The sequence below is a fragment of the Mus pahari genome, chromosome 16 (assembly GCF_900095145.1).
Source record: "Mus pahari chromosome 16, PAHARI_EIJ_v1.1, whole genome shotgun sequence".
NCBI classification, from domain to species: Eukaryota; Metazoa; Chordata; class Mammalia; order Rodentia; family Muridae; genus Mus; species Mus pahari.
In genome coordinates this window covers 345,093-371,660 of record NC_034605.1, presented here as the reverse complement: position 1 = coordinate 371,660, position 26,568 = coordinate 345,093, and the positions used below count along the sequence as shown (strand labels likewise).

Sequence of the window (26,568 nt, the reverse complement as noted above, 5' to 3'; positions counted from 1 at the left end):
AAAAAAAAAAACTAAAAATCATCGTTATTAACAATATGTTTGTAGACTCCACAAAATCACAATAGAATACAATGCTGGCCAAAGCTCAGAATTCCATGCAAAGCAAGGAGAAACTAGTGTTCATTTCTTGTACATTTTGTTGACAGACTGTATTGTCAGTTCTAATGCTAAGATTTCTGACCCAGACTCTTAAGCTAATGTTATATTGTTGTATCCTTTAAATCTAGCAGTTCAAGAATTAATACAAAAGAACACTTTTATAAACCTTCTAAGTTACTAAAATATTTTGAGAAATTTATAAAATTAGCTATGATCATAAATGGTACATTTATAAACTGTTTATTCACAAACATAACTTATTTATAATGTAAAATAAAAACTATCATTGAAAAATAGATTGACCATTTGGTGTATATATAGACTACCAAATGCATAGTAATTTAGGGAACTACGGGAGGCATATATTTGTAAAAAAAAATCTGAACATAAACTGAATTGATGTAAATAAAAATAAAATAAATAATAAACAAATAATAAATAATAAAAATAATAAAATAAAATTAAAAAACTGAATTGATGTAAAATAAGAGCTATAAGTGAAAAGTAAATTGACCATTTGGTATATATATATATATATATATATATATATATATATTATCAAATGCACAGTAATTTAGGGAACTATGGGAAGTATACGTTTGTAGAAAAAAATCTGAACATAAACTGAAGTTTGTGCTACACAAATGGAAAGAAATTACCTTTGAGATATATTCTTTTGGGTAACATTCTTGTGGAAATATAGCTAAATTTTCAAATAGAAAACAAGGCCCCAAATAGTAGAGGTTATATATAATTTGTATTGACTTAATTCTGCTACAGTTGTCACTGGGTCATGGCGGTTCCGTTCGTCAGACACATTCCATGCGGCAGGCACTGTGGTAAGCATCTTACACAGAATATTCTTCTAATCCTCAGAATAGGCGCTATTTTTATCATTTCATAGTTGGCTAATTAACTTGCCCGAGGCGTAGGGACACTATAGTTAGTGGTAAGATTAGGGTTTCAACATAGCAGCCTTGCTGCAGAGGCTTGTAATGTAAGAGCTGGAACTTTGGTGGGACAACACTCATAGCCATTACCCTTTTACTTCTTTATCTCGCCCCTCTTCTGCATTTTTCTGGTGTGTGTGTGTGTGTGTGTGTGTGTGTGTGTGTGTGTGTTTGCGCGCGCGCGGGCGCGCGAAGGCCCAGTTGGCAGCCTCCCATCTCATCTCCCAGGAGCCAGGATTTTATGTGAACCTTTAGCATTTCAATTCTACCATCCAGCACGCTTTTCCTGTAAGAACTACAATCTTTGACCACAAGCAACAGTGTTTGTTTTGTTTAAATGTTCAATAGGTGGTGAATAATGGAAATGTAGAAGCTAGGTCCTAAATGTTAGTCTAAAATGAGCAAGAGAAAAAGAGAAAGATAAAGAGAAGAACCTGAATCCTCCCAAATTCATAAGGACAGAAAGGACCCCCCCCAAAAAAAATTACTGTCAAGTAATTTTTAATCTTCAGTACGTTATCCCAGTATCTTACCAGTTGTCTGTAACTTTCCAGTGATTTTGTTTCATAACCTCTCTTACTTTTTGTCTCTGTTAGTCAGAAGGCACAACAGATATTGCCAGAGTACTCTTGAGTACTGCTGTGGAACTAAAAACAGCCCCTATTTTCCTTTCAAAGGGCCCAAGATTCTCCACATAAACTCTAAGTACATGCAACCCTATAACCCCTGCTTATTTGATTTTCGTGACGCAGGGACGCGTTCAGGGGAATGGGTGGCTATAAGGGCTGGAGGTTTTTTTTGTTTTTGTTTGTTTTTGTTTTTTCGAGACAGGGTTTCTCTGTGTAGCCCTGGCTGTCCTGGAACTCACTCTGTAGACCAGGCTGGCCTCGAACTCAGAAATTCGCCTGCCTCTGCCTCCCGAGTGCTGGGATTAAAGGCGTGCGCCACCCCGCCCGGCCAAAGGCTGGAGTTTTGCATCCCTAGAACGAAAAGAGACAGCGGGAAGAGTTCCAAGGCAGAAGCAACTGGGCTAAAAACAGAGAGCCAAAAAGAGAGAGAAACCTCTCACAGAACCGGGCTCCAGGAACCGCTTGGTGCTCCATCATCTTTGGACAACCAGTCAGAAGGGAGAGGCTGGTTACTACAGCAACCACAGACTCTCGCGAGACAGAGTACACGCATGCGCAGCGCTGTGCCAGGCTTGGGGATTTTACCGAGACCACTTTCGGTCGCCACTCTACGCCAGACGTCCGGGACTGGGAGTGACGTAATGCAGAGGCAGGTGGGCGGAGCTCGTGTTCTGCGTACGCTCGGTGCGAGCGCACGTGGAGCCGGCGCGGTGTTCCCGGTAGTGACCGAGTTGCTGTAGCGAAGCGATCCGTCACGTGGTCTCCGCGGGGCGCATCTGCACAGGTGGGCGCGTGCGTGCCTGTGGTCCGGGTCCCGGCCCGTGGGCACCCGGGTCACCGCGGGGTGGGGGTCATCCAGTGCCCGCTCTCCCTGAGGTTCCTCCCGGCTGGTCTCACAGTCGATCCCAGCCTCCGGGGGTTTCCTTCCGTCGCGTTGTGTGATGCGGGTACCCCTTCATCCCCCCGAGACCACGGGAGCTTCTCTGCTGCTGACAGCCTTCCCAGGGTCTCTTCCCAAATCAAGGTCTGTGTGACGCGTTTCTAATCGCACCGCCCTTCTGAAAGGCTCTCTAGAGTCACCATCTTGTCCTTACCCAGCATCTCCAACCCTGGTATCTCTGTTCGAGCAATACTTAACTTACTTTAATACTCTTCTGTAATCCCTCACTGCCCACTTCCTCCTTCCGCTATCTAAAGAATTCCTCCAAAGGAGGAATATTTTAGATTGCGGTTGTTAATGGTCGCTTCCTCCAGAGACTTCAACTAAGGCCTGTTTCTCAACGTACCTCTGGCTTTAGAGTGAGACGTTTTTATTACTCGCAGAAGCTTTTTGCTTTGCCCAGTGCCTAATGGCCAGCGATATCAAGGATAATTCATAATAATTTGATAGGAAAAAATGTGGTATGTAAATGCTCTACCGGGCACAGTGTACGTTGAATAAGGACATGAGAAACCAGAGGCCTCATTAAATAGCCAGAATAATATGGTGAATGAAAGGAGAAATGTTTGAAATGGGTGAGAAATGGGAGTGTAAAAAGGTCAACATTTTGAGTTTGTAGTTGATCCTGTAGGCAGTAGCACCTTTTAGACACAGTTGGCAAGATACTTGAGCAAGCTCTGTGAACCTGTTGTTACTATTCAGCATTTTAAAAATTCCGTATTGCATGGCGGTCACCTTATGTAGACTTGGCTTTTTTCATCTCCCCTTCCAGGTTCTTGTGAATCAGAGAAGTGCATCCCAATCTTGCAGACCCTTGGTTGCAGAGCATCTGTGAGTGGGACAGTAACTGACTTGCAGTTTGGCAGGCTTTGTGGTGGGACCATTTGCCCCTTGCTTCCTGGTCATTTTACTCAAAGCTGGTCACCTCGCTAGATTTGGACCTGTTCTTGAATCACTGAGCTTGTGGGGAGCATGCAGCTAATGGGGATCAATGGAAGCAGTTATTATGGAAGCAGCTATAGCCAGTGTCTGTAGCAGTGGTCAGCACTGACAGAATCAAGATTGCAGCTCTTACTGGGAGTGAGTCTGCAACACCATCTCCAAAGGCTGTGCAGTTTGGAAATGCCACCTGCCCCACACCTCCAAATGTTGGGCAGCTTTTTACCAGCACCTGAGGCACAGTGGAGTCCCAGAAATTCCAGCTCAGTAAGCTCTAGGGTGAGAGTCAGCCATCTGATGGTTCTTAAAAGCCACAGGTTGTTTCTAAGATGGAGCCACGATTAACAGAAGTCTTCAGAAAAAGTGGCTATGAGTTGTACAGTGAGTCTGCTTGCTAATCCACGCCAGGGAACTCTGTGTTAGGAACAAGATGTGTGGAGAAAGTGCCCTGAATTAGAGGAACCTCTAAGCAGGGGAGACTTATTTGAAGATTGTCAACTGGGTCTTCATAGTTCTCAGATGAACTCTAAGGAGACAACTGAGAGAAGTATACAGTTGCCTTTGGGAAGGATAAGCAGACTCTAAAAATGAATGAATGCCCGACAAGAAAGCAGTTAACATCCAAACTTGTCTGTAAGGTTAATATGATATAGTCACTAGGAAGAACAAATAAACCAGTGTTTTGTTTCTGATTTACTTTTGGAAGGAGTGCAGCCCATTTACTTCTCCCTAATGGATTACTCTGAATTTCATCGCATTTTTTTTCTTATTTCGCATTTTTTTTCTTATTTTTCATGAGATTGCCTGCCAAAGCAGTCATCTTTTAATCATGTGAGAGGGAAAATATGTGTCTGTGTGTTTCAAATGTTTTAGGAACTTGGGGATCATGAGAGGAGGGAGACTTTCAAAGTTTTAGCCATGGATATAGATTATTACTATTTGGTTCTTACAATCTAACCTGGTTCATTATGAACTTCAGAAACTATAGAAGGGTTAAGCTCTGTGTGGGCTGACACAGGGACTTCAGAGCCCACCAGCATCTGTGTCTAGAACACCTTCTGCCCACTGCAGTAACTCAGTAAATGTGATTATGAATGAATGAATAAATAAATAGCAAGATGTTTCAGAGGGCAGAGCCATTTACTACCAAGCCTGTGACTTGAGTTCATTCCCCCGAGACTCACATGGAGAAAACCATTTTAATAGAACTGTCCTCTGACCATGTGCCATGACCCCAAATCTAATAAATGTTTTTAACATTTTTAAAATAAACGAGTGGAATTCCAATTAGTTTGGAAGATGTTCACAAATCTGTAAGATTAACACCAGTCACTCTCACATTGCTGGTTGAGCATCATGAAAAAGTAGGGGGAATTAAAAGTCATCTTTGTGCCACAGAAGTTGTATGAATGGTTACCTAGTTGGGCCCATATTAGACTTGCTGTAGCATATCAGTTTGGAATAAAAAAACAAAACAACAGAGACTGGAGACTATAACCAAAATGTTCTCAAAACATGCATTGCTGACATGAGTTTCATCATTTTGCTTCTTTCCAAAGGGTTTTCAAGATGGCTGCAGCCCCTCAGGCACCAAAGAGGGGATCTATTCGGAAGACTAGACCTCTGGTTGTAAAAACATCACTGAACAACCCTTATGTTATTTCCTGGAGCACCTTGGAGAGAGAAGACATACACTTTATATTACAGACTCTCGAAGACAAGTTTAAATCGATTGGACTTCAGAAAATTGAAGATAAGAAGAAAAGGAAAAAAACAGCTCTTATGAAAAAGCAAAGTTGTGGGTCAGATGTTGGGATTAGTGAGGATCCAAAAGAGCCTGATGGGGATCTGCTGGTGTCAGGGTGGACACCTGTACACGTCAGAAGACAGCTGGTCATTGGTGTTAATGAAGTCACCAGAGCTCTGGAGAGGAATGAACTGCTCCTCGTTCTAGTGTGTAAGTCAGTCAAGCCTGCCATCATCACCTCACACTTGATTCAGCTGAGTCTAAGCAGAACTGTTCCTGCCTGTCAGGTACCTCAGCTCAGCGAGAGAATTGCTCCCGTCATTGGCTTAAAATGTGTGCTAGCCTTGGGTTTCAGAAAGAACACCAGAGACTTTGCTGATGAAGTAGGGGCCATCATTCCCAGGGTGCCCAGCTTAAATGTGCCATGGCTTCCAGACAGAACCCAAGATCCCACAGACATTTTAGAGACTGAACCCTTGGAAAGCCAGGACACAGAGATTTTGGACACTTCGTTTGATGACCTTACAAAGCTTAGTAAGAGGAAGCTTGCTGAAGGTGGACAAGCTTCAGCTGCAACACTACAACCCCTTAAAATAAAAAAGCTTATTCCCAACCCTAGTAAGATAAGAAAACCACCCAAAAGTAAAAAGTCTATTTCAAAGTAGTTTTGCATGACTTGTCACTTCATGTAAGGCGATGTCTAAATGAGCACTGAAACAAATAAAAACTTACATATACTCTTAGGATCCTGCACGGAGGTGTTTTTCTCTTTGGGTAGGACAGATGAAGTACAGAAAACACTCAAAACAATGGTTAACAAAACCAAGTTTATTAAGACTAATGTCCATGCGCATATAAATTCACTGCTTTAAAGGCTGGTACAATGCTTGCTTGCAAGAACATCAGTTTCCTACAGCACTTAACATTTCTCTACTGAACTTGGAAAATGGGCCACAGACATGGTCTAGCAAAGTGGGTGAAGCAACTGAAGAAGGTCCTCAGTTGCAACGGGGGGTGGGGGGGGTGGAGAGACACTAAATGCTAAGCAGTACACTGCCTTCAGAGCGGCATGTCATTTTTACTTTGTGTAATTTGGCTTTCTTTGTAGGTAAGCATCGAGGCAGGCTTGGGAGAAAGGCTTGACTGATACAGTAAAAAGCCTGATAAGGTTGTTTCATAGGAATTCCCTTTCTGCGCATCATTAGTTTCCTTGTAATATATAACATCTATCGAGAGTGCATTAGGGGCAGAGCTCTATGGCAGAAACGTGCTTACTAGCACATACCATCCCTGGCTTGATCCCCAGCACCACCCCCCCCCCAAAACAAAAACAAAAATCAAAGCAAACAAGACTAAAAACAAAACCTAAGCCAAAACTTACTACAGCAGTAACTTAGCTGACATGTGGCACAAGGACAGACAGACAGTGATGGGAGTGGAGCTGTCAGGACTTTACAAATCCACTCTGTCTGGAAGTCATTCTGGAATTTAGGAGGTGAGTGGGATAGCAAAACTTTTTCATTCCAAGTTTTGGATGAACTTATGGACTGTACCGCTTTGTGACAAATTTCCTGTTTTTGAAGGGAAGAAACCTTACAGCACAATTTGGATCTAGAGAGTATAGGGCAATGTAACTTAACTTGAGACTGTTGCTTTTTACATCTGGTTTTAACAGTTATTTTATATCCAAGCAGTTGCTCTGGCTACTAATTCTCTAAAATACCAACTGCTCATGTGCTTAACTTATGAAGACACCACCGTTAACTATTGGTGTATTTAAAGTTCTACAACAACTGCAATGTACAGTAAACAGATCTCTAAAAGAATGGTTTAACAGTTTCTTCATGAGGTAAATAATAAGCCCACGACAAAATTCTGACCTGAAAATTCAATTTGTATAAGACAATAATTGCCAAAGAGCTGTAGATCCAGATTGACTAACTCACTCACCTACTGCTTGACTTCCCACACAGTGCTGTAATAGGTAGTTTCATTTCCTGAAGGTGTTCTGTTAGAAATGCGACAGTTGGACATGTATACAGTGAGAACTCTGTCCTGTGTCCAGCACTGGTCCCACTTCTGCACCACTTGTGGGGCCCAGGTGCCCCCCTCTAGTGGTGGTATCAGGGATGGCACAATTTGTGGCCTATTTAGGACCTGTCCACAAGAGGCCAGAAAGCAAACATTTTAAACTTTGCAGGCAATACATACAGTCCAGTCTGTCACAACTACTTGATTTCCCTTTGTAGCATGAGACAACCATAGGTAGGACATAATGAAGATGTGTCTGTATTCGGATAAGATGTTTGGATTTCCTAAGATTTGCATGCTACAAAACGTCATTCTTTGGACTATTTCCCCCAACCATTTTTTTTTTTCTTTTAAAAAAAGACCACTCTCAGTCTGTGAGCTGTACAGAACAGCCGACAGGTGAGACAGCCTGCAGTCACATTTGGTGACTCCTTTCTAGTAGGGAAGGAAATGCCATGTTGTGTGGACTGGAGCGGAGGCACTGTAGTAAAGGCAGGAAGTATCTACTTTGTGGCATCTGACTTAAAGGCCCAGTCTATACAATGGCCTTGTTTAGTATTTATTTTCCCTTGGATTAGTGGCAGCATATACACAAATATGTACACTGTGAAACTTGGTTTTCAAATTCTAGGTAAAAACAACATCAGTAACAAAATTATGAATACTTATTTACAAGTAAGACATTTTCCATTAGCATGACAATTTTCATGATAAATTAAAGTCAGCATAAAGGAACATGTGCAATTTTGCATAATAAAAACATTCAGACCATCTGTGTGCTGACAGCACTACTCCACTCCTCTGGGCATTTAATCTGACCTTAGAGCTGTGACTTCCTTTCCCTCACACATCCTTCACATTGCTGAGAAATAAGATTGCACAGCAGCTGCAAGGTCTCATCAGTCAGCTCTGTACTCTCTAGTGAGCACACTGAACAACTGCCCCAACCAAACTCTGCTTCTGAAACAATCCCCTAGCCTGCTGAAGAGCAGAAGACAAACCTGTGTATGTACTGATTTGGCTACTATGCTTATGGAATAATAAATGTGCTAAGTCACTGGTACATTTTCATATTGCTCCTTAAGTATCTACCACATGTCAATTCTATAAACATTCCAGTGGCATCATGTAAGGTGATACACATGGATCCTTGTCTGTTTTATAAGCATATCACCATTTCATAAACAGAAAACAGCAGTGACTCTCCTAACAGCAAAGGTTTTCTTAACATGACACTGCCACTTCTGTCAGGGTCACAGAGACAGTCCCACTTTTCTCTTTGTGGTGAGAGCTCTGGACACCTTTAATCCCTCCCACATTAGTCAACAGCGGAGACTGGCTCCCAACACCCTAACTAGAAATGTGTACAGTTGGCCATCTATTCTGATTGTTAACAACTACTTCAATTTCACTCAACTTGTGCTTTTATTCTTCTTTGGAATGACAGTTCCAGGCATCACTAAATAGAATATTAACAAATGAGAATGTCAGCCTTCTGGAAATAACATCTCCATCTACTGTAGAACAAGTCCAACCTAAAGAAAGAAAAATGGAACAGTAAGACCAAACCAAGGAGGAAATCGAATTATAACACTGGGCAGTTATTGACTGGGGTTTTAAAAAGACCCTTTGAGGTCTGGAGAGATCACTCAGCAGGAAATAGCATAGGCTGCTCTTCCAGAGGACTGAAGTTTGGTTCCCAGCACCCACACGGCAGCTCACAACTATCTGTAACTCCTGTTCCAGGGGCTCCAAATCCCTCATACATGCAAGCAAAACACAAATGTACATACAGTAAAAATAAGTAATTACAAAAAAAGTCCCCTTGACCTTCCAAGCTGGCTAAGAGGACAAAGGCACCGGCCACACAAGGCTAATGACCTGAGTTCAGTCCTTGGAGCCCTGGGAGAAGAATACTTGACTGACGACTCAAAGCTGTTCTCTGACCTCTGCATATGCTGTGGCATGTGTGTACCCACTCCTCAATCTCCCCCACCCCCCCACCCCCTACACACATAATAAAAGTAAAGAAATAAAAAGCCATCTTCATCCTATGGGGTCTGTATGGGACTGTCTGAGTTACCTGAGTCCATTTACAATTCCTCTCTCCCCTCTCCCTCTGACCCACACATCTCTCTCACACAGGAATTACAAACAGTAGAAACAGATAAAGCCCCTTTATCCTGACGGCACCCGGCATGGACTGCTGTATCATGCTCACTCACCTTTTCAGAGTCTGTCCCTGGACACCTCCAGTTGTACAAATAATACTGTAAGTTGCCATCTCCTATACCAAACTTGAGTTTTTCCAAGAAGGTCTTATTTTCCATCAAATCTAGCGCATTGAACACATCAAATCCTTTCTGTCAATATAAAAAGTTTAAAAGTTTATTACACCAAAGGCTTAATGTGTTCTTTGTAATATATATTTGTAATATATATTTCTGTGTAACATTCAATTCCTCTATAGTAATTTAAATAGGTACTTATAACAAGGCTAAGTACCTACAATATAAAGCCACAGACTAAGCACCATCTTAGAAGACTGTATTATAAAGACAGCTAGGGAGGGAGCTGGAGAGAAGGCTCCATGGTTAAGAGCTATACTGCTCTTGCAGGGGACCTTTCTGTAAGTTGGTTTGCTTAAGGAAATCCAAGTAGTACAAAAAGTGGCTCAACACTCACCAATTTGGCTATAATGAGCGCATCATTCATGAGGTCCAGGAGGGGTGTCTCTGTGTGAATGTTGTAGAAGGAATAGGCAGCCTTGAGGCTCTTGTGAGCTGGGTGATGCATAACCGTGGAGGGGAGAGTGTAGAAGCTCAGGAAGTCAGTCAGCTTCCCACTGGGGTTCTGGAGGACAGAGGGAAGCAACAGTAGTGAACGTTTCCTTGAACAAGCATTTGATCAACTGACGACCTCTACCCAACTTTCTTTCCAAACAACTGAGACTACCCTCTCTGTAACCCAGCTTGAGCCACTTATGCTGGATGAAGACTATGAAGCGGACAGTTGGAAAGTTTAGCTGAAGTGCTAGGGAGATTGCAAGCTCTTTCAAGACTGGCCCTAAGTGGGAAGTTCCTCCACAGTGACAGAAGCCATCCGGGCTGAGAACTAGAGGCTGCCTTTCCCACCCACACTGAAGCATATATCTGGGCTGCTGTCAGGAGGAAATGGAAGTACGTGAAGCTAGCTACCAAGCGGTGAACAGAACACTATTTCAAAGAACATGGCCCCTCAGTCTTGGTGTCTGGAACATTTTTTTAGAAGTGAATGAGAGCTAGTTACTTCAGGAAGAAAAAATCCAGACGAGATTTGTTTGCCAACAGTAAGTTTTAGTTTAACAGAAAACTGAGAAAACGTCAGATACATTAGTCATTCCAACTCTCAGGAGGCTTGGGCAGGGGGATCATTAGGTTTAAAGCCAGAGGCTGGAGATGACCCAGGAGAGTCCCACCATCCACACCAACGAGCTCAACTGCCTGTAACTATAGTTCCAGGAGATCTGATGCCCTCTTCTGGCCTCAGAGGACACAGACAGACAGACATATAGGTAGGACACCCATACATGTAAGGTAAAAATAAAAAGACAGGCCAGTCTGAGCGGCATGGCAGGCCTGAATATACCTTATGTACATATTGAGATTCCCATCTCAAAAGGGGAGGAAACCAACAATTATCTAAACCAAGGCTAAATTATGCACTCACTTTCAAGTCTTCAATATTTCATGGGAGGTATCTTCATATACTTAAATCAAGGCAGTATGTCACAATTAATTGAAAGCAAAACCAATGAAAGGACCCATGATTTTAAAAAATGTGAAATTATTCATTCACTAATTTTTGGGAGAAAAATTAGTTTTCATATACAGGATATTCTTTAGGTAACATGCAGTGGATTTACTTTTGTTATATTATAACATGGGGACAAATGCCAAGATCTTATTACATTTTGAGCACTGTAAATAGCTACTGATCTATCCTATCAGAGTGGAAACTGGGGTTCTTAGCAATTCTTTAGAGTGGACAAGGTTCTGGAGACACACAAGTGTGTAAAGATTTGTGTACAAAGAGGTTTTAGAAGTACAAATTTTGAGACTGCCTGCTTGTCACTAGAAATGTCTTGTGAGTCATCCTTACCATGGGTCAGCCCCTCCATAACTGCCCTAACTGCTCGTTCTGTGATCACATGGCCAACAATACTTGACAGTGCCAAGTAACAGTTCTGTGCAAAAGTGGGCCTTCTCCTCTGTCTTCAACTGCTTGCGGAGGTCAATTCCACTTTCTCAGTTTAACCTTACTTCAACCCACTGAGCTTCCAAGCAAAACAACATCTGAACAACCAATTCAGATTTGTAAAACAGAGTTGAAAAACAAAAGACAACCAACCATGTTCAATCCATCTAGTAAGCATTGGTCAGAATATCGAGATAGCTCCTTTTTCCTTCCCTCCCTTAAACAAGAGTCAAGGGGCTGAATCCGTGGCTTGTCATCTGAAGCTAATGGCAGTTCATAGCCAGCCAGTTACACAAAAGCAAAAATATTAAACTCTGGAACATAGCTGTCTAGGGTGACTAATTACTAGCTTTTCGCAGTGAGAAGGGCAAGTGCACAGTAAACAGAAATGCAGCCTAACTCCCCTTTAGTAACCAGTGAAGGCACTCGAGTCCAGGAATTCCAAGGCTGGGGGAGGGCCAGCAGAAACAGAGCCACGGAAGAAAGCTATGGGCACACCATGATCCTCCTCAAAGGCGCTTTAACCTGTTCTCAGGACTAGCTTATCATCTTTTTACCTCCACTACAAAAGTGTCAATGATGTGCTCCCTGGGGAGGAACCAGTGGGCCACTTCCTGGTCATTCATCACTGGAGCTAGATGAAACTGTTTCAAGTAGACGTTGATTAGCTCTCGGACTGCTTTGATGTCTTTTGGTTCCATTGGTCTCAAACCTGAAGTCTTTGTAACCTTGTTAGAAGGAAAACAAAGCAAAGCCAGAAGTTAAACAGAACAGGAGTAAATGAAATTACTTTGTGCTCAAAGTGTGGCCCCACAGCCCTGCCTAAGGAAACCTGTTAGAACTGAAACTCTTGGCTCTAGACTTGTTTTGTCAATTAGAACCATGATTCTAGTACATTCACAAGGAGCTTTTATCCTAGAAGGCTCCTTTTATGCTGAGTGGTACAAAAATATTCTTAAGTACCTTGACTGTTAGCTGTACCATCTACCTTTCATCAAGAGGTGCCAGGGTAATTACTGTTGGCATCTTTTAATTTTCTATTATCTGTACTTTTTATTTGTACTTTTGCTCTCTTCTCTCTTTTTCTAACCAGCTATTACGCTAATTAATTTATATGGTCAGCATGACAACCCAGGTCAGAGGACCTGGAAGAGGAAACCTCAACCAAGGAATTACCCAGATCACATTGGCTTTTACTTATCACTGTGAGGATTATCCTGATTAATGACTGATGTGAGAAGGACCAGCCCACTATGGCAGTACCATCCTAGGTAGGCTGGCCTGGGCTGTGTAAGAAAGCTGAGCATGGGACAGAAAGTGAGTCAGTAAGCAGAGTTCCTCTAGGATTTTTGCTTCAGCAATTCCTGCTTCAAGTTCTAGCCCTGACTTTCCCAAGGATGGACTGTGACTCAAAAGTTGAAATGAATTAAGACCTTTCCTTCCAAAGCTGTTTGTTCAGAGTGTACCCCTGCCTTCAGCAACAGAATTTAACTAGGCTACTCTTCACACCCTTCTTATACCCCAAAAAGAAGAAAGAACATGCCAAAGAGATCTGCCTGGACCTTGATAATTGTTTTCTATTAATTGTATAGTAATGACTGCACAGCAGAACACTGTGGCTGTTTGAATGTCCTTGGTCCAGGGAGTGGCATTATTAGGAGGCGTGGCCTTGTTGGAGAAAGTGTGTCACTGTGGGGTTGGGCTTTGAGACCGATCCTCCTAGCTGCTTGCACGACAGACAGCCTTCTCCCATCTGCCTTCAGAACAAGATGTAGAACTCTCAGCTCCTCCAGTGCCATGCTTGCCTGGAAGCTGCCATCCTTCCAACTATGACAATAATGGACTTAACTTCAGAACCTATATGCCATCCTCAATTAAATGTTTTCCTTTGTAAGAGTTGTCTTGGTCGTGGCATCTCTTCAGAGATAGAAACCCTAAGACAGAAGTTGGTACCAGGGACTAGGGTATTGCTGTGATAGGCCTGACCATGTTTTTGTTTGAAAGAATGTGGATTTTGGGACTCTGGATTTAGAAAGCAGTGGAATGCTTAAAGTGGGGCTTAATGGGCCATCCTAGTAGGAATGTGGAAGACTTTGTTGCTGAGAGCGATTTGAACTATGGAAGCCTGGCTCTAGAGGTTTCAGAGGAGAAGAATTTTTATATGTGTCCAAGAGAAACTGTTGTTATATTTTGATGAGGAATGTGGCTATTTTTTGCCCTTGTTCAAAGACTGCCTGAAGTTTAAGTGGAGAGAGTCAAATTAATTCCATTGGCAAAGCAGTTTAGACTCTGTGCTGCGGTTTAGTCTCAGAACATGTTGATGAGCCATAGCAAGCATAGAAAGAAAACAAATACAAAATGTGTGGTTCTAGTAATAAAAGGGCAATAGGAAGTGCAACGGAGCCAAGTCCTGTGTTTGAGGAGATAAACAAATTGAGGGAGTAGTGACAAGATTCCACCCACCCAAGCTTATTGCTCATGTATTTGTCATTGAACAAGGAATTGTTTTATCTAGGTGTTATTATTACCTGGCTATTGCTTTCATTTGGACATTTAGTCTGGAATAAATACAATCCAGAAATGAAGAACACAGGCTTTTGATCTGGATCTTGAAGAATAGTGGCCATGAAAGAGAGAGAGATGCAGATTTCTGAGTTCAAGACCAGCCTGGCACAGATCAAGTTCCAAGTAGAGAAAGCGTAGGTCCAGGCATGGTAGTACACGCCTTTAATACCAGCACTCAGGAGACAGAGCCATGAAAATCTCCAAGTTCAAGGTCAATCTACAGAGCAAGTTCCAGGACAGCCAAGCTTAGGCAGTGAAGGAGTTGGAAAACAGAAAGCTGGCTATAGAGTAGAAGGAGACTACTAGGACAATTAATGCTGATTAGCCTGAGCTAAGAAATTAGCAGTAATTAAGAAGAGACCAGCATCACTGAGGTAAAATCTGGGAAATGCTGAGTTGATGGCCCAGGTCTGAAGGGGTCATGCAAAGAAGTTTAGGCACCAGGAAGGGAGTCTATGTATGAGAGGCTATTGGTGAAGCCTACTTACAACAGAAGACCCTAGTGTACTGGAGATGTCAGTACCATGGGATGATTACCAAGAACAGTATCAGCAGTGAAGTAGAGTCAACCTGATCTTAGAGTGCTAGAGGGCAGAGCTGGAGATGTGACACAAGCCCTTTAGAGGAGCCCAGAAAGTCATGTGTGGATTCTAGACATTGGAACAAGAAGTTTTAACACTGAAGTTGCCTTGGAGACCCCAAGATGTTAGAGATGCCAGAGCCATGGCATACCTGCTGAGGAAAGCTGCTAACAGGGAGTGGAACCAGCCCAGGAGAAAGAAGTTGTTGGAATCAACAAATCTGAAGGGAACTAGAAGGGAACTATAGATCTGAAGAGCACTTTGATGTCAAACATGGAGCTGCACAGTCTGGAGTTTACCCCGCTGGATTCTGGGCTTGCTTTGGTGCAGTATTTACTCACTATGACGTTTTAGAATGGTAATGCACATCCTGTGGTGTCATCTGCTCTTTGATTTTGATTTTTGTAGGGGATTAGAGTTAAATGATTGGATGAATCTCAGAAGAGATTTTGAACTTTGGATTTTAATATTCTTGAGACTGTTATACACTATGGGACTTCTGAAGTTGGATTAAATGCATTTTTTATTATACTATGGCTAGGTAAGACTCATGTGGTGGAATGTGGTGGTTTGAATATACTTGGTCCAAGGAGCAGCACTATTCAGAGGCATGGCCTTGTCGGGGGAAGTGTGTCACTGTGGGGAGGTGGGCTTTGAGATCCTCTTTCTAGCTGCTTGCAAGACAGTCTTCTTCAATTTGCTTTCAGAATGAGATGTAAAACTCTCAGCTCCTCCAGTGTTATGTCTGCCTGAATGCTGTCATGCTTCCCGCCCGTCTTGATGATAATGGACTGACCTCTGAACCTGTAAGCTAGCACCAATTAAATATTGTCCTTTATAAGAGTTGCCTTGGTTGTGATGTCTCTTCATAGAGATGGAAACCCTAACTAAGACAGACATCTTGTGGGCCTGACCATGGTACCCCACAAGGGTGTGTAGGAGCAGGCAGCATACAGAATCTCTGAAGCCTAGAGTACATCACAGGTCTTAGCCTTTCTGGTTGCATGGCCAGGACTACATGTTAACCTTCCTAAGCCTTAGCTTTTCATGTGTTTGACAATAACTTCTGAAGTTGTGAGATTAAACTGAATTATATATGTAAAAGTATATTATAAACTTAACCTTACTCAGCAAAAAAAGTCAGTACTTTGAAGAACAATTGTTGCTACAGAAGGAACCCTATCAACAAAAGGTACATGCCAAAATCTGCTTTTAGAACAAAAGCCCAGCTACTGGTTCAAACCAAACTTTGTTATCTACAACATTAAATTTTGTACAAAAAATATAAAATTCAAGTTAGTCCAAAGTACCTGTAGCATCTTATATTTTAACTATCCCAAATAAACAGGTAATAAAACTGCTTATTCTTTGTTTGACTTAAGGCAACCACCATGCAAATGAGTATTTCCCTTACAAATATGCTAGACTGCTTTGCACCTAATACATGGAGTCCTGAGAGACTAAAGGGAACAGCATTCTTACTCGGTGAAAAAACTAGGTATGGCTGAAGTTTTCCTTTCAATTCACAAAACATCAAATCAAAGATCTTATCCATAGCTTGGACTGTCTGGACAGTCTACCTTCTAGCCAGCGTGCCTGGTGTAACCTGCTCCTACTGGGTACAGGACACCTGTTATTTCTGTTAACCAATCGGTATTAGTGAATGGAAGTCTCTTCTAGGACTGGGCTTACTGACTTTGATGAATAAGCTGTCAAAAAAGGTTCACAGGAAAACAGCCAGAAGGTAACCTAATCTTTCTAACAACCTTCTGAGCCTACTAGTGGATCTTTCCCCAGTCAATTTTTATAAAACTCTGACCCTGGCTGACTGACATCAAGATGGCTAGAGGCAGAAGATCCAGTTTCATGGAGCCTACTCCTCAGAACCCATATGAAAATAGAAGTGCATGGTGTTTTGTTAAGACAGAATATATATTTTTAAATTAATTTATTAAAATTAATTAACTAGTAAATTAAATAGTATGAGTGTTTTGCGTGCATGCACATTCATGCACTCCATGTATAGAGTTCAGAGGCCAGAAAAGGGTGTCAAGTTCCCTGGGACTGTAATTACAGATGGTATGAGCTACCATGTGGGGACCAGTGTTATTAACTGCTGAGTCATTTCTCAGTCACAAACAGGCTGGCCCTGAACTCTATTCTTCTTCTTCAGTCTTATAAGAGCTAGGATCATAGGAATGTGCTATTATGACTGGCCTAAACATACTGTTTGAAGCTGCTCAGTTGTGAAAATTACCAAGAGAGACACACAATATATCGTTTAACTATACTCTAAAGTTTAAAATTTTAAAACTAAGACAGTCCTTCCCATTGTGAACATAGTAGTTTACAAAGACGAAGGGGAAGGGTGGTGGCTTAGTTGCTATAGTGCTGCTGCACAAACCTGAGAACTCCTAGTATTAACCCCCAGCACGCTCATGGGTCTGGTGGCCTAACTGTAATCCCAGCTTTCAGAAGGCAGAGATAGGAACCCTAGGGTAAGCTTGCTAGCTAGACTAACTGAATCCCAGTTCAGTGAGAAAGACCTCGACTCAATCTGTAAAATGGAAAGTGACAGAGAAGGACGCTGACATCAGTCACTGACTTCACATGCAGATTTACCTTGTAGGCACCCATACACATATTAACATGAACATACACTACATACATCACACAAACAAAAATAAAACACAAGACAATCTCCAAGACTGGTGCACAGGCCTATAGTCACATCCTCTGGGACATGAAGACATGTATATTTTGAGTTTTTGAGGCTAGTCTAGGCTACACAGTCAGTTGTAAGTCATTACGAGCAACACAAGAGTTAAACTTTTAAGAGGCGACAACTGAATATAACATTATTTCCACCTCCCTACCTTCTTCTTTAAATCCAAACCCTGAGTTCTATGGTGGTAAGATGTCAGGGGCAGCTTGGATTTTAATTCTTCATTACTTAAGAAGCAATACCCCCAAATGAAAAATTACCCCAAAATGTAAAACTCCCTTGACTTGCAGTTAACCACATACAACTCTGAACCCATGAATTTAAAAGACTGAAATCGCCCCTTGCCTAGCTTGAGCTCCACAGCATCCATTCCTGTTGCAGCAGCCTCCTTTCCCACAAGCACACAAGCACAGCTTCGGCCTGAGGCGAGAACTGCTCTTCTGCATCAACAGTTTTGGTGGCTGCCGACTCAGAAAGTTGCACGTGCCCCTTACTTACATCTGGGAGTCTGTAAAGCTTCATCGTTCTCTGTAAGGTCATGTTTCTACTCAGGTGAGAAAATTTCACTTCTACCAGTTTCCTGGGGTTCAGGGATCGGTGCCAATACCTGGAAGACAACCAAGGTTCCACTTTGTCTTAGCTGTTTCAGAAGCATCTATTAATACTTATGCTGTACCCAGCACAGTGATGGGTTTGAAGATTAAAATACAAAACAAAACTGAGTCATAAAATTGACTTGCATTGCAAGTTATGCTCCTTTGGAATTTGTGGCCTTTCATCTCTTCCCCTAAAGAAGAATACTGCATTTTTAATATTTTGCATTTTACTTAATAAAAGAGGTATGTAAATTCTTAATGAGCCTCATGATTTTATGTGAAGTAATCAGTAAGTTTAAGATCATGAAAATATTCCTGCAAAATAAAACAGTATGCTATAGGGTACTCACTGAAGAAAATTAATAATTCTGAAGAAGTCCTTGAATTTATGTGACTCTAGTTTTGATATATATTATTTGTACTGAAATAAACCTGTGATGCCCATTTTTCTGTTTATTTACTAATATAATAATTTAGTAAGTTATAGCAATTTTATAGTTTTATACTATATTGATTCCGAAGTTAGTCCTACTTGAATCAAGAGAAACTATGGAAGGAGATAATTTCTGATGTCTTAAAAGCAGGTTAGTTGAAGAACAGTCTGACTATATTCCCTCTGGAGTAACTTTGAGAGCCTGGCTAGTTATAAAGTCATATAAAACAGCTCAAACCTTCTTTCTTAGCCAACAGACACATCTGCACATCTGAACTGATAATGATATTGTAAGGTGCCCACAACAGTTCAGACCAGCCGCAGAGCATCAGGAAACTGAGTTTAGATGCTGACAGAAAACAGCTAGACATATTCCAAGACTGTAATGCATAGATTTCTCCATGTACAGATGGTCTCATTGTAGAAATGAGAAACAAATTTACCCAGCATTATTAGGTAAAGTTTACTTTTAAAACATGATACACTGAATATTAAGCTCAATGGTTCTAATTTTGTCTTCTCAGTTACCAACAAAGTACTATCCCCAGCAAGCCCAAATTCCTGTGGATCAGGAGAGCAATGTATCTAGCAAGATGGTAGTAAGCACCCCCCCCACACACACACACCCGCACCTGATGTCTGTGTGATGCTATTACCTGCAAGTGGCCACAGGCTTAGGAAGAACCACTCCCGCAGTATACACAGCCTGAAAGATGCCTTCCAGGTTCACTCTTCTGGTTATTTCTCGAATCAACACTGGGGCTACCCGTTTTGATCTCAGTTTCTTATGGACACAAAGAAAGTTGATTTCTACCATCTTCTTCACACTGACAAAATAGATGGGACAATCAGCTCACACTTAAAAACACCAAGGCAACACTCTCATAAAGTTCCAAAGAATAAGACCCTGAAAGACATCCTGTAACATAATATTCAAGAAAAAGACTGCATTGTGCAGGCACTTTGCAAGCTCAGACCAGATACCATTTTCCATATGCATTGCCAAAATGATCAACTCTAGGCCAGGGAGGCTTGGCCTCCAAGATCTTAATCAGAATTTAAAACTTTAGTCTATTTTAGATGGTCTAATTTGGATATTGGATCAGATATGCCTCAGAAGGTTCCTATATTTTTCCTGCAACATATATAAATATAGGGGGGAAAAATCCACAACTAAACATATACTCCCACCCCACTCAGCACTCCAGGCCTGCCCAGTGTAGAAATAGCAAGGTATTGTGCCAGAACATAACACAGATTCCCCAAGACCCAAGAAGGGCCATGATTAGATAGAGCTGACACTTTTCCACGCTACTATAAGCTCCCCAGGGCTTCAAAGCTCAGTCCTGACTTCGGGTATGCGTGTATTTTATTTAAATCACAGTGTTCTGAGGGTACATGCTCATATCAGTCAGCTAGGCAGCTCACTATGATAAACAGACATTAGCTATTAGACCTCTTCACAGATGGGTATCTATCAGGGTTGGCAATCCAAAGCCAAAATGTAACACAGTCATCATGCAGACAGAGTTTATAATTCCCTCTAAAATTGCTAGTTTTAAAAGAAATACTTATTGATGGTTTTGTTTATTCTATACATAGTACATACATGCATGCATACATACACACATGTGTATACATGTAGGAGATTGAGAGGCAGAAAGTGTTAGAAAAATAAGAATAAAAAAAGACAGGGAGGAAGATGGGTAGGAAAGTGGAGGACAATAGAAGGACAGACAGACTGCACTGGTCTCTCATCAAGAGATGAGTCCAACTGTTAAAGAGGTTTTAAGTTTACAGTACCAGTGTACAACACACTCCTAAACAGCTCTTCTGAGCAGTCTTACTACCAGTAGCCATACTGAACTATCTACCATTCATTGACTTAGTTTGGCCCAAGCCTCAAACCCCAAGCCTCAAACACGCAAGGCAGCCACTCTACAGTGACTTACGTTTCCCGCTCTACAGTGACTTACGTTTCCCACTCTACAGTGACTTACATTTCCTGTCCTTTGGTTTCCTGAGTCAGAATTGCACTACTGAACACAAGCCGACATCACCAAAGGTCAGTATCTAGTATCTCCTCAACAGCTCGCCACAATCTTTCTTTTTAAACAGGATGGAGCACTGAACTTGGAGCTTGCTGATTTGGGTAGTTTGGACCCCCCACGCCATCCTGTCTGTGCCCCGCTATCTCCAGAACTACTCATCACAGCACACAGATAGGATTGAGTGCTGGGGATACAAACTCAGGTCTTCATGCTTGCACAGTGTGTACTTTTTGCTAAGCTGTCACCTAGCTCTGGACTGTCATTTTTAAAAACCTGGTTTAATTATAATTTGGAGTACAAGCCGGGCGTGGTGGTGCACGCCTTTAATCCCAGCACTCAGGAGGCAGAGGCAGGCAGATTTCTGAGTTCCAGGCCAGCCTGAGAAACCCTGTCTCGAAAAACCAAAAAAACATGCACAGACTTACAGACTTTTAACACATACCTGTCATAAATTCGGATGTTTGCTGGGATGGCACTTATGAAACCTACCAACTTTCTATTTGAAGAGACTCGGACTCCACAGTGCCACTGCAGAAGCCATCCTGGGGGGCGCAGAGCCCTGAAGCAGAGAAGAGAAACACACTAGTTAGTATCTAAGATCCCAGGAACAGAAGGAGACCTCCGGATTCAACAATCCATCAATGGCCCATGGCCAGCCAGGCATACCACAGCAGAAACTCAGGTGAGTAGTCAAAGCGGAACATATTGTCATCATCTTCCACGTAATTCTCATTCAGCAACGTATACAGCTCCTTCAGCTACAAGACAAAGCAAATGTCTTATTTAAGGCGCTCTGCACCTTAGACACAATGTGTTTGAATGCAGGTGTTGAATTAAAGTCTTACCACTTCAGCATTACTCAAGTCTAAAGTGTCCCACATAAAACCTTGTGGCAAAGAATACGGTTCCTGGCGGATATTGTCTTTGTCTGGTTCAATTGCACCATGAGATGTTATGACTTCATCTGGAGAAATAGAGAAAAAAAGAGGATATTACATTTCACAGAAGTCTGTTAATCCCAAATAGTTAGCAATAGAAGTGAAAGAATACTTTCAGATTTAGTACACTTGGGCTCAGAATAATCCAATTAATAATAGTAATATTAATAGCAGCTGTATTAGTACATGCTTTATTATATAATAATGGTATTAAATAATAATAATCATATATAGTAATAATTAACAATTATTGTGGATTCCTTTGGAATGTTATTTTATCAGTTAAAGCAAGGAGGAACTGACATTATAAAAATAGTAATGATTTCTCAGCCTCAGCCCTAGGTTACAGTATACACTGTAAGTGATATAGGCTTGATAAAACAGCCTTAGAAATGGCCTCTCTTTTTTATTACATTTTCATAAATTGAGGTTGCAACTGATTGTTTCTGCGCACCTTTACTGCTTGCTAAGTAGTCTGTATTATAGTTCATCTTTAGTAACATCTGTGTTCCCTATTCTTTTGGGGGGTGGAGCTGTGTCCTGTTTATGCCAGGCTGACCTTGAACTTGTTATGTAGCCCATGATGATCTTCAACTTCTGATCCTCCCGTCTCTACTTCTTGAGCACTAGGATTACGGACATGTACCACAACTGACTAATGAGGTGCTGAGAATCAAACCCAAGGCTTTGTTTATAGTAAGTGAGCACTCTATAAACTAAGCTATTGACCCAGCACTCAATTTCCCTTTTCCAATTCATACTCTATATTGAATGTCTTGTAACAGTAATAAAATACTGGCATTTCTCTGTGGTTCTAGCCTGCCTTAGTACCATCTCATACCCTCTACGTTCCTATTTGGTAGCATCTGACCTTAAGAGCTTGCCGTGGCTCAGGGTATTCCTTTTTTTCCTGAGCCTTGTCCTCTGGTCATCAAAATATCAGTCCCTGGAGCTTTCTCAGAAGCTCAAGTCATTTTCTCCCAGCATCTTTCAACAACTAAAGCTTTTTCCTATGAAAGATATCTAAGCCTGCTCTGTGTGGCCACCTAATATATCCCTTCTACTTCTGTCCATTTTCCATCAGCATTTCTTGACCTGCGCCCCATGCTGTGTCTGGCATTTCCCATCTGCTGAGTAAGGACCCTCAGGGTCTAGTCCATCTGTCACAGAATCCTTCTATGACAAGTGTATAACCTAGATCAGCTCCTCAGGGAAGTCCACATGGCCCAACTCCTGGCCATTCCCTGACAGTGTCTCCATGAAGACTGTTTAAGGCTTGGCTCTTACAAGATGAACCCATGCAGGCAACTTAGAACAGCTGTGTATTTGTGCAACCCTCAGACAGATGGGACTAGAGACACCTCTATTACGTGTACATCTCTGTCAGTCCTTCCTTTCCCTAACAATAAGGTTCTACAACCAGATATGGCCTCTGACTGAACCAAGGTGCACCAAGAGCTCCAGCATTCCGAGGACCTTGCAAAGAATTAGGGCAAGGAGAAAAGTAGGATGAGTGCCAAGCAATCCTTCCCAAAAGGAGGCCTGAGGTTGGGTCACATGTCTATTCTTTTGAGTTTCCTCCTGCTTCAGCACAGATGATTAAATTGTGTGCTGTAGATGGTGTTTTTAAAATGTTAAATAATCAAGCTTTAACTTGTATATTAATAGTCAATATAGATCTCAGAGCTTACAATTGCTTAAAAATTGTCCGTCCCTCAGATACTATAAATTCTGAAATTTTTTGCAAATTTGCAATTGTTTATGCATATACAACTCATAAAAAAATGCTGTTCTTTTAAGAAGATTGTCTTTGGACATTTAAGAAATTGTCCTAGATTGCCTGGACAAGACCTCTTAAGGCAATGCCATGCTAAATTTCTGTCCCAGGCAGATTATAGACCTTACACAAGAATAATTGGCCATATAATCTCATTCTTTACATTGTCAAAATAGATGGCTTAAGATAATATTTTGGTATTTTTAGAAAATGTGCATGTCAAATTGTAAAAATTTGTTCTTAGTGTCCTAAGTTTCTATCTATTTCCATATAATGGTGTTAATTCTTGAGGTCTTATACTTAATCAATTACTTCAAATGGATACTCTTATTTCTGATTAATAAATAAAATATGCACATGTGATTATTGATACCTTTTCAGGCTTTCTGCTCTATAAGAGAAATAACTAAAAGTGTAATTAGTCATTGCCTATGTTAAAAAAAAAAAAAATATATATATATATATATATATATTTTATATACTTGGTGTTCCAAATTAGATTAAAACAGATATTGGAAGTGGCTTAACAGTCAAGTATTTGAGATGTTTTGTCAACAATTTAATGTTACCCATGTTACTGAGACTTTTTATAATTCTCAAAGACAAGGTATTGTGGAACTTTAAAAACTATACCTTCTTAAAAACAAAGAAAGGGAGGCATTATTCCTGTGCACATTATTTAAATATCATTTTTACTTTTAAAATTTTAAAATTTGGATGTCAAAGAACTTACTAAATGCCTTATAGTATCTTAAAACTAGACATATTCATGTCTAGGTGAGATGAAAAGGATCCACTTATTGGCATATATGGCTTGATCCTGAACAGCTACCCTATTGGGGAAGAGGGAAAGCTTGTGTTTTCTCCACAGAATGCTGCAGAAGCATGACAACTTCCTGAATGATGTGTGACAAGCTGACCTGTGAGTTCGCTGAGTGCCCTGACTGGTGACAAGAGAGCTGATTTGGGTATATGTTTTTGACCCACCTTTGCTTGCCTTTGTCCCAGGTTGGACAAGCTAAGCTGCCTTGCTTTAAGCTTTTTATCCTTATGGGACAGAGAACATTAGAGACCGTGGAATCTGACTTAGAAAAATTAGTCATGAGAAGGAGTTATAGTGATTCTTCTCTTTCCTTCAATGTGACCAGTTATTCTAACTCAATCTTGGACTGGTCTAGTAATAATTCCAATATTAGAGATTCCTAATGAAGATAGCTAAAAATCTTTATTAGCTAGCAGAGTTAACTTGGAGCTTAGCCTATTTATATGAGAAACAGCTTTTCTGTAGATTCTCAAAGTCACCTCCAGAGTTCCAGCGTGATCATTGCTAATTTGCAACTGAATAGAGTACCTGGACTTCCCCAAAAGAAGCTTTTTATCCTGTTGCTTTACAACTGTTTTGGCTTTGTGTTTCAAGCACCTCAGCTAACATCCTACAGCCTGTCTGCAACCAGCGAGCAGCCTTGCCTCCAGCAAGCTCAGTGGCAAAAATTCATCGCTATGAAAAACATATCGAGTATATATTGTGGCTTTGGTCTGATTTGGGAATAAGGTGTGCTATGAGGGCCGGTCAGTCAATGACGGGCAACCTAGATTTCTGAACTATATCAATCTAAGACAGAGGTATATGCCAAGAGGCCGTGGTTTATTAATAATACTCCACAGAGCCATGTTTGTGCAAAATAAACACAAACAAGCTGCATATACTCCTTGACGGGTAAGAATAGTTCTGGAAAAATCTGAGTCCCCAAGCCAGGCGCGGCCACCAGCCACCATAATTCCCAGGCAGGACTATGGAGCATAAATGTATTTTGTGCCCAGTCCAGCTAATTTTTATTATATATTTAGGGGGGAATTGTTGCCTCCCCCAGCCTTGAAACAGGCTGACTTTGACCTTGCTGCCACTGAGCCTGAGACCACCTGGAGTGGAGCCTTCTGACCTAGGTGGCTCTGTTGTTAGCTCTTTTGTTCTACAACTGCCGCTGCTACCTGCTGAGAGACTCTTGAGGTATTCTGGAGACAACATCCTGCAGATCCACCTACAGGCTGGCCACAGGCACCAAGAATTGGCCTCCTCCCTCTTTATAAGCACAGACTCTTAATAAAATTTAAGAAGCTTGAACAGAAAATCATGTCTCAGCTTCCATTATTTCTCTCGCCGTTTTCTCTCACACAGCTCCTGCCTCCCACTCAAGAACCCAGTTAGTATGGCCACAGGTGGCTTACAGAGGTTAGGTGCCTTCTTCCGAGGGCAGAAAGTATCTGGTGAACCATATTCAGCTATACCTAGTTCGTCAGATCACTAAACCTAGATGCTTCAGCTAATACGCATTTAATTCAGTGTTATTAAAGACTTTGTAAGCGTATTCTAAAGAATATTCTCTCATTAGCAGACACATTTCTAGAAGTTGGAAGATAAAAGCGTATTTCAGCTCTAGAGCAAGGGATGACCCCAGGGCTTCCCACTCTAGGCCAGAGCTTTCCACTTAGGTGTGCTTCAAACCCTCCCTCTTCCTTCCTCCCCTACTTAGAGTGTTGTTTACTCTTTTTAAGCTGTTGGGGTAGTTATGTACGGGAAAGGATTGGGAAGCATAAAACTGACACTTCAATGCTCAGAAAAATGTTACTCCTTGAGTTATAATGACAAAATGAATTATCTGTATATTACTGGGCTGCTTCAGAGTTCTGGGTGACAAATGACCCTTCCTATGCTATTTGGAGCCTAAATCACCAAAACCTAAGTAGGCACAGTTCTAAGTCAAAGTAGGACATTCATACTGTCGTGTAATTGAACACTTTCATGACAACTGTATCACCTATGCATAATGAGAGAAAAATAATTATGTCTATAGCAAGTTAATCGAGAGAAGTCTTAAGTGGTGTTTGATGGAGCAGGCCTGATCCTAGGAACAAGACCCTGTTATAATTCTTTACATGAGCAGAGCCCACAAGAGCCTTTACTTTCAAAGAGGACCCTAACTTCCATATGATATGTCACTGCAGTGTGTTCAGAATCCTGGTAAAAAGTATGCAATTATCCAGTTAGTGAGTTATTATAGGAAAGTTCTTTTCTGAATCCTTTAGAATACCTGAGGCATGGAAAAACCTAAAAACCAATGTAGTGAGGGAGGGAGGTACTAGAGCAATGGCTCAGTGGTTAAGAGCACTCACTGCTCTATCAGAGGACCCAAGTTTGGTTCTTAGCATTCACATGGTTCTTCAAAACTTTTTAAAAAATGTATCTGCATATATATATCTGCATGCCATAAGAGGGCATCAGATCACCTTAAGGGATGGTTGTGAGCCACCATGTGGTTGCTGGGAACTGAAC

General features: G+C 41.4%; 2 protein-coding genes across 6 annotated transcripts in view; one reads left to right on the top strand and one right to left on the bottom strand.

The window, feature by feature from the left end:
* The first annotated feature begins 2,280 nt into the window (after positions 1-2,280).
* Rpp38 (ribonuclease P/MRP subunit p38) lies at positions 2,281-6,041 on the top strand. Of its 3 annotated transcripts, none has more exons than XM_029547415.1 (3): positions 2,281-2,462; positions 3,391-3,449; positions 5,117-6,030. In XM_029547415.1, exon 3 carries the CDS (start codon positions 5,127-5,129, stop codon positions 5,967-5,969), a length of 843 nt encoding a protein of 280 aa, XP_029403275.1. In that variant the 5' UTR covers positions 2,281-2,462; positions 3,391-3,449; positions 5,117-5,126; the 3' UTR covers positions 5,970-6,030. The 3 variants fall into 3 exon arrangements, with proteins under 3 accessions (XP_029403275.1, XP_021071563.1, XP_029403276.1); XM_029547416.1 differs by lacking the exon at positions 2,281-2,462 and adding an exon at positions 2,489-2,702; XM_021215904.2 differs by lacking the exon at positions 3,391-3,449 and having other exon boundaries at positions 5,117-6,041.
* Positions 6,042-6,117: 76 nt separating this feature from the next.
* Nmt2 (N-myristoyltransferase 2) overlaps positions 6,118-26,568 on the bottom strand; it is a 47,556-nt gene continuing 27,105 nt past the window's right edge. For all 3 annotated transcript variants that reach the window (XM_021215319.2, XM_021215320.2, XM_021215322.2), the window contains 9 exons: positions 21,368-21,486; positions 21,189-21,280; positions 20,965-21,081; positions 19,128-19,298; positions 17,941-18,049; positions 12,129-12,299; positions 10,021-10,188; positions 9,561-9,698; positions 6,118-8,870 (listed from right to left, as the gene is read on the bottom strand). In XM_021215319.2, coding sequence (XP_021070978.1) covers positions 8,850-8,870; positions 9,561-9,698; positions 10,021-10,188; positions 12,129-12,299; positions 17,941-18,049; positions 19,128-19,298; positions 20,965-21,081; positions 21,189-21,280; positions 21,368-21,486 — 1,106 coding nt within the window. In that variant the 3' untranslated portion in view covers positions 6,118-8,849. The remainder of the gene's footprint in view (positions 8,871-9,560; positions 9,699-10,020; positions 10,189-12,128; positions 12,300-17,940; positions 18,050-19,127; positions 19,299-20,964; positions 21,082-21,188; positions 21,281-21,367; positions 21,487-26,568) is intronic.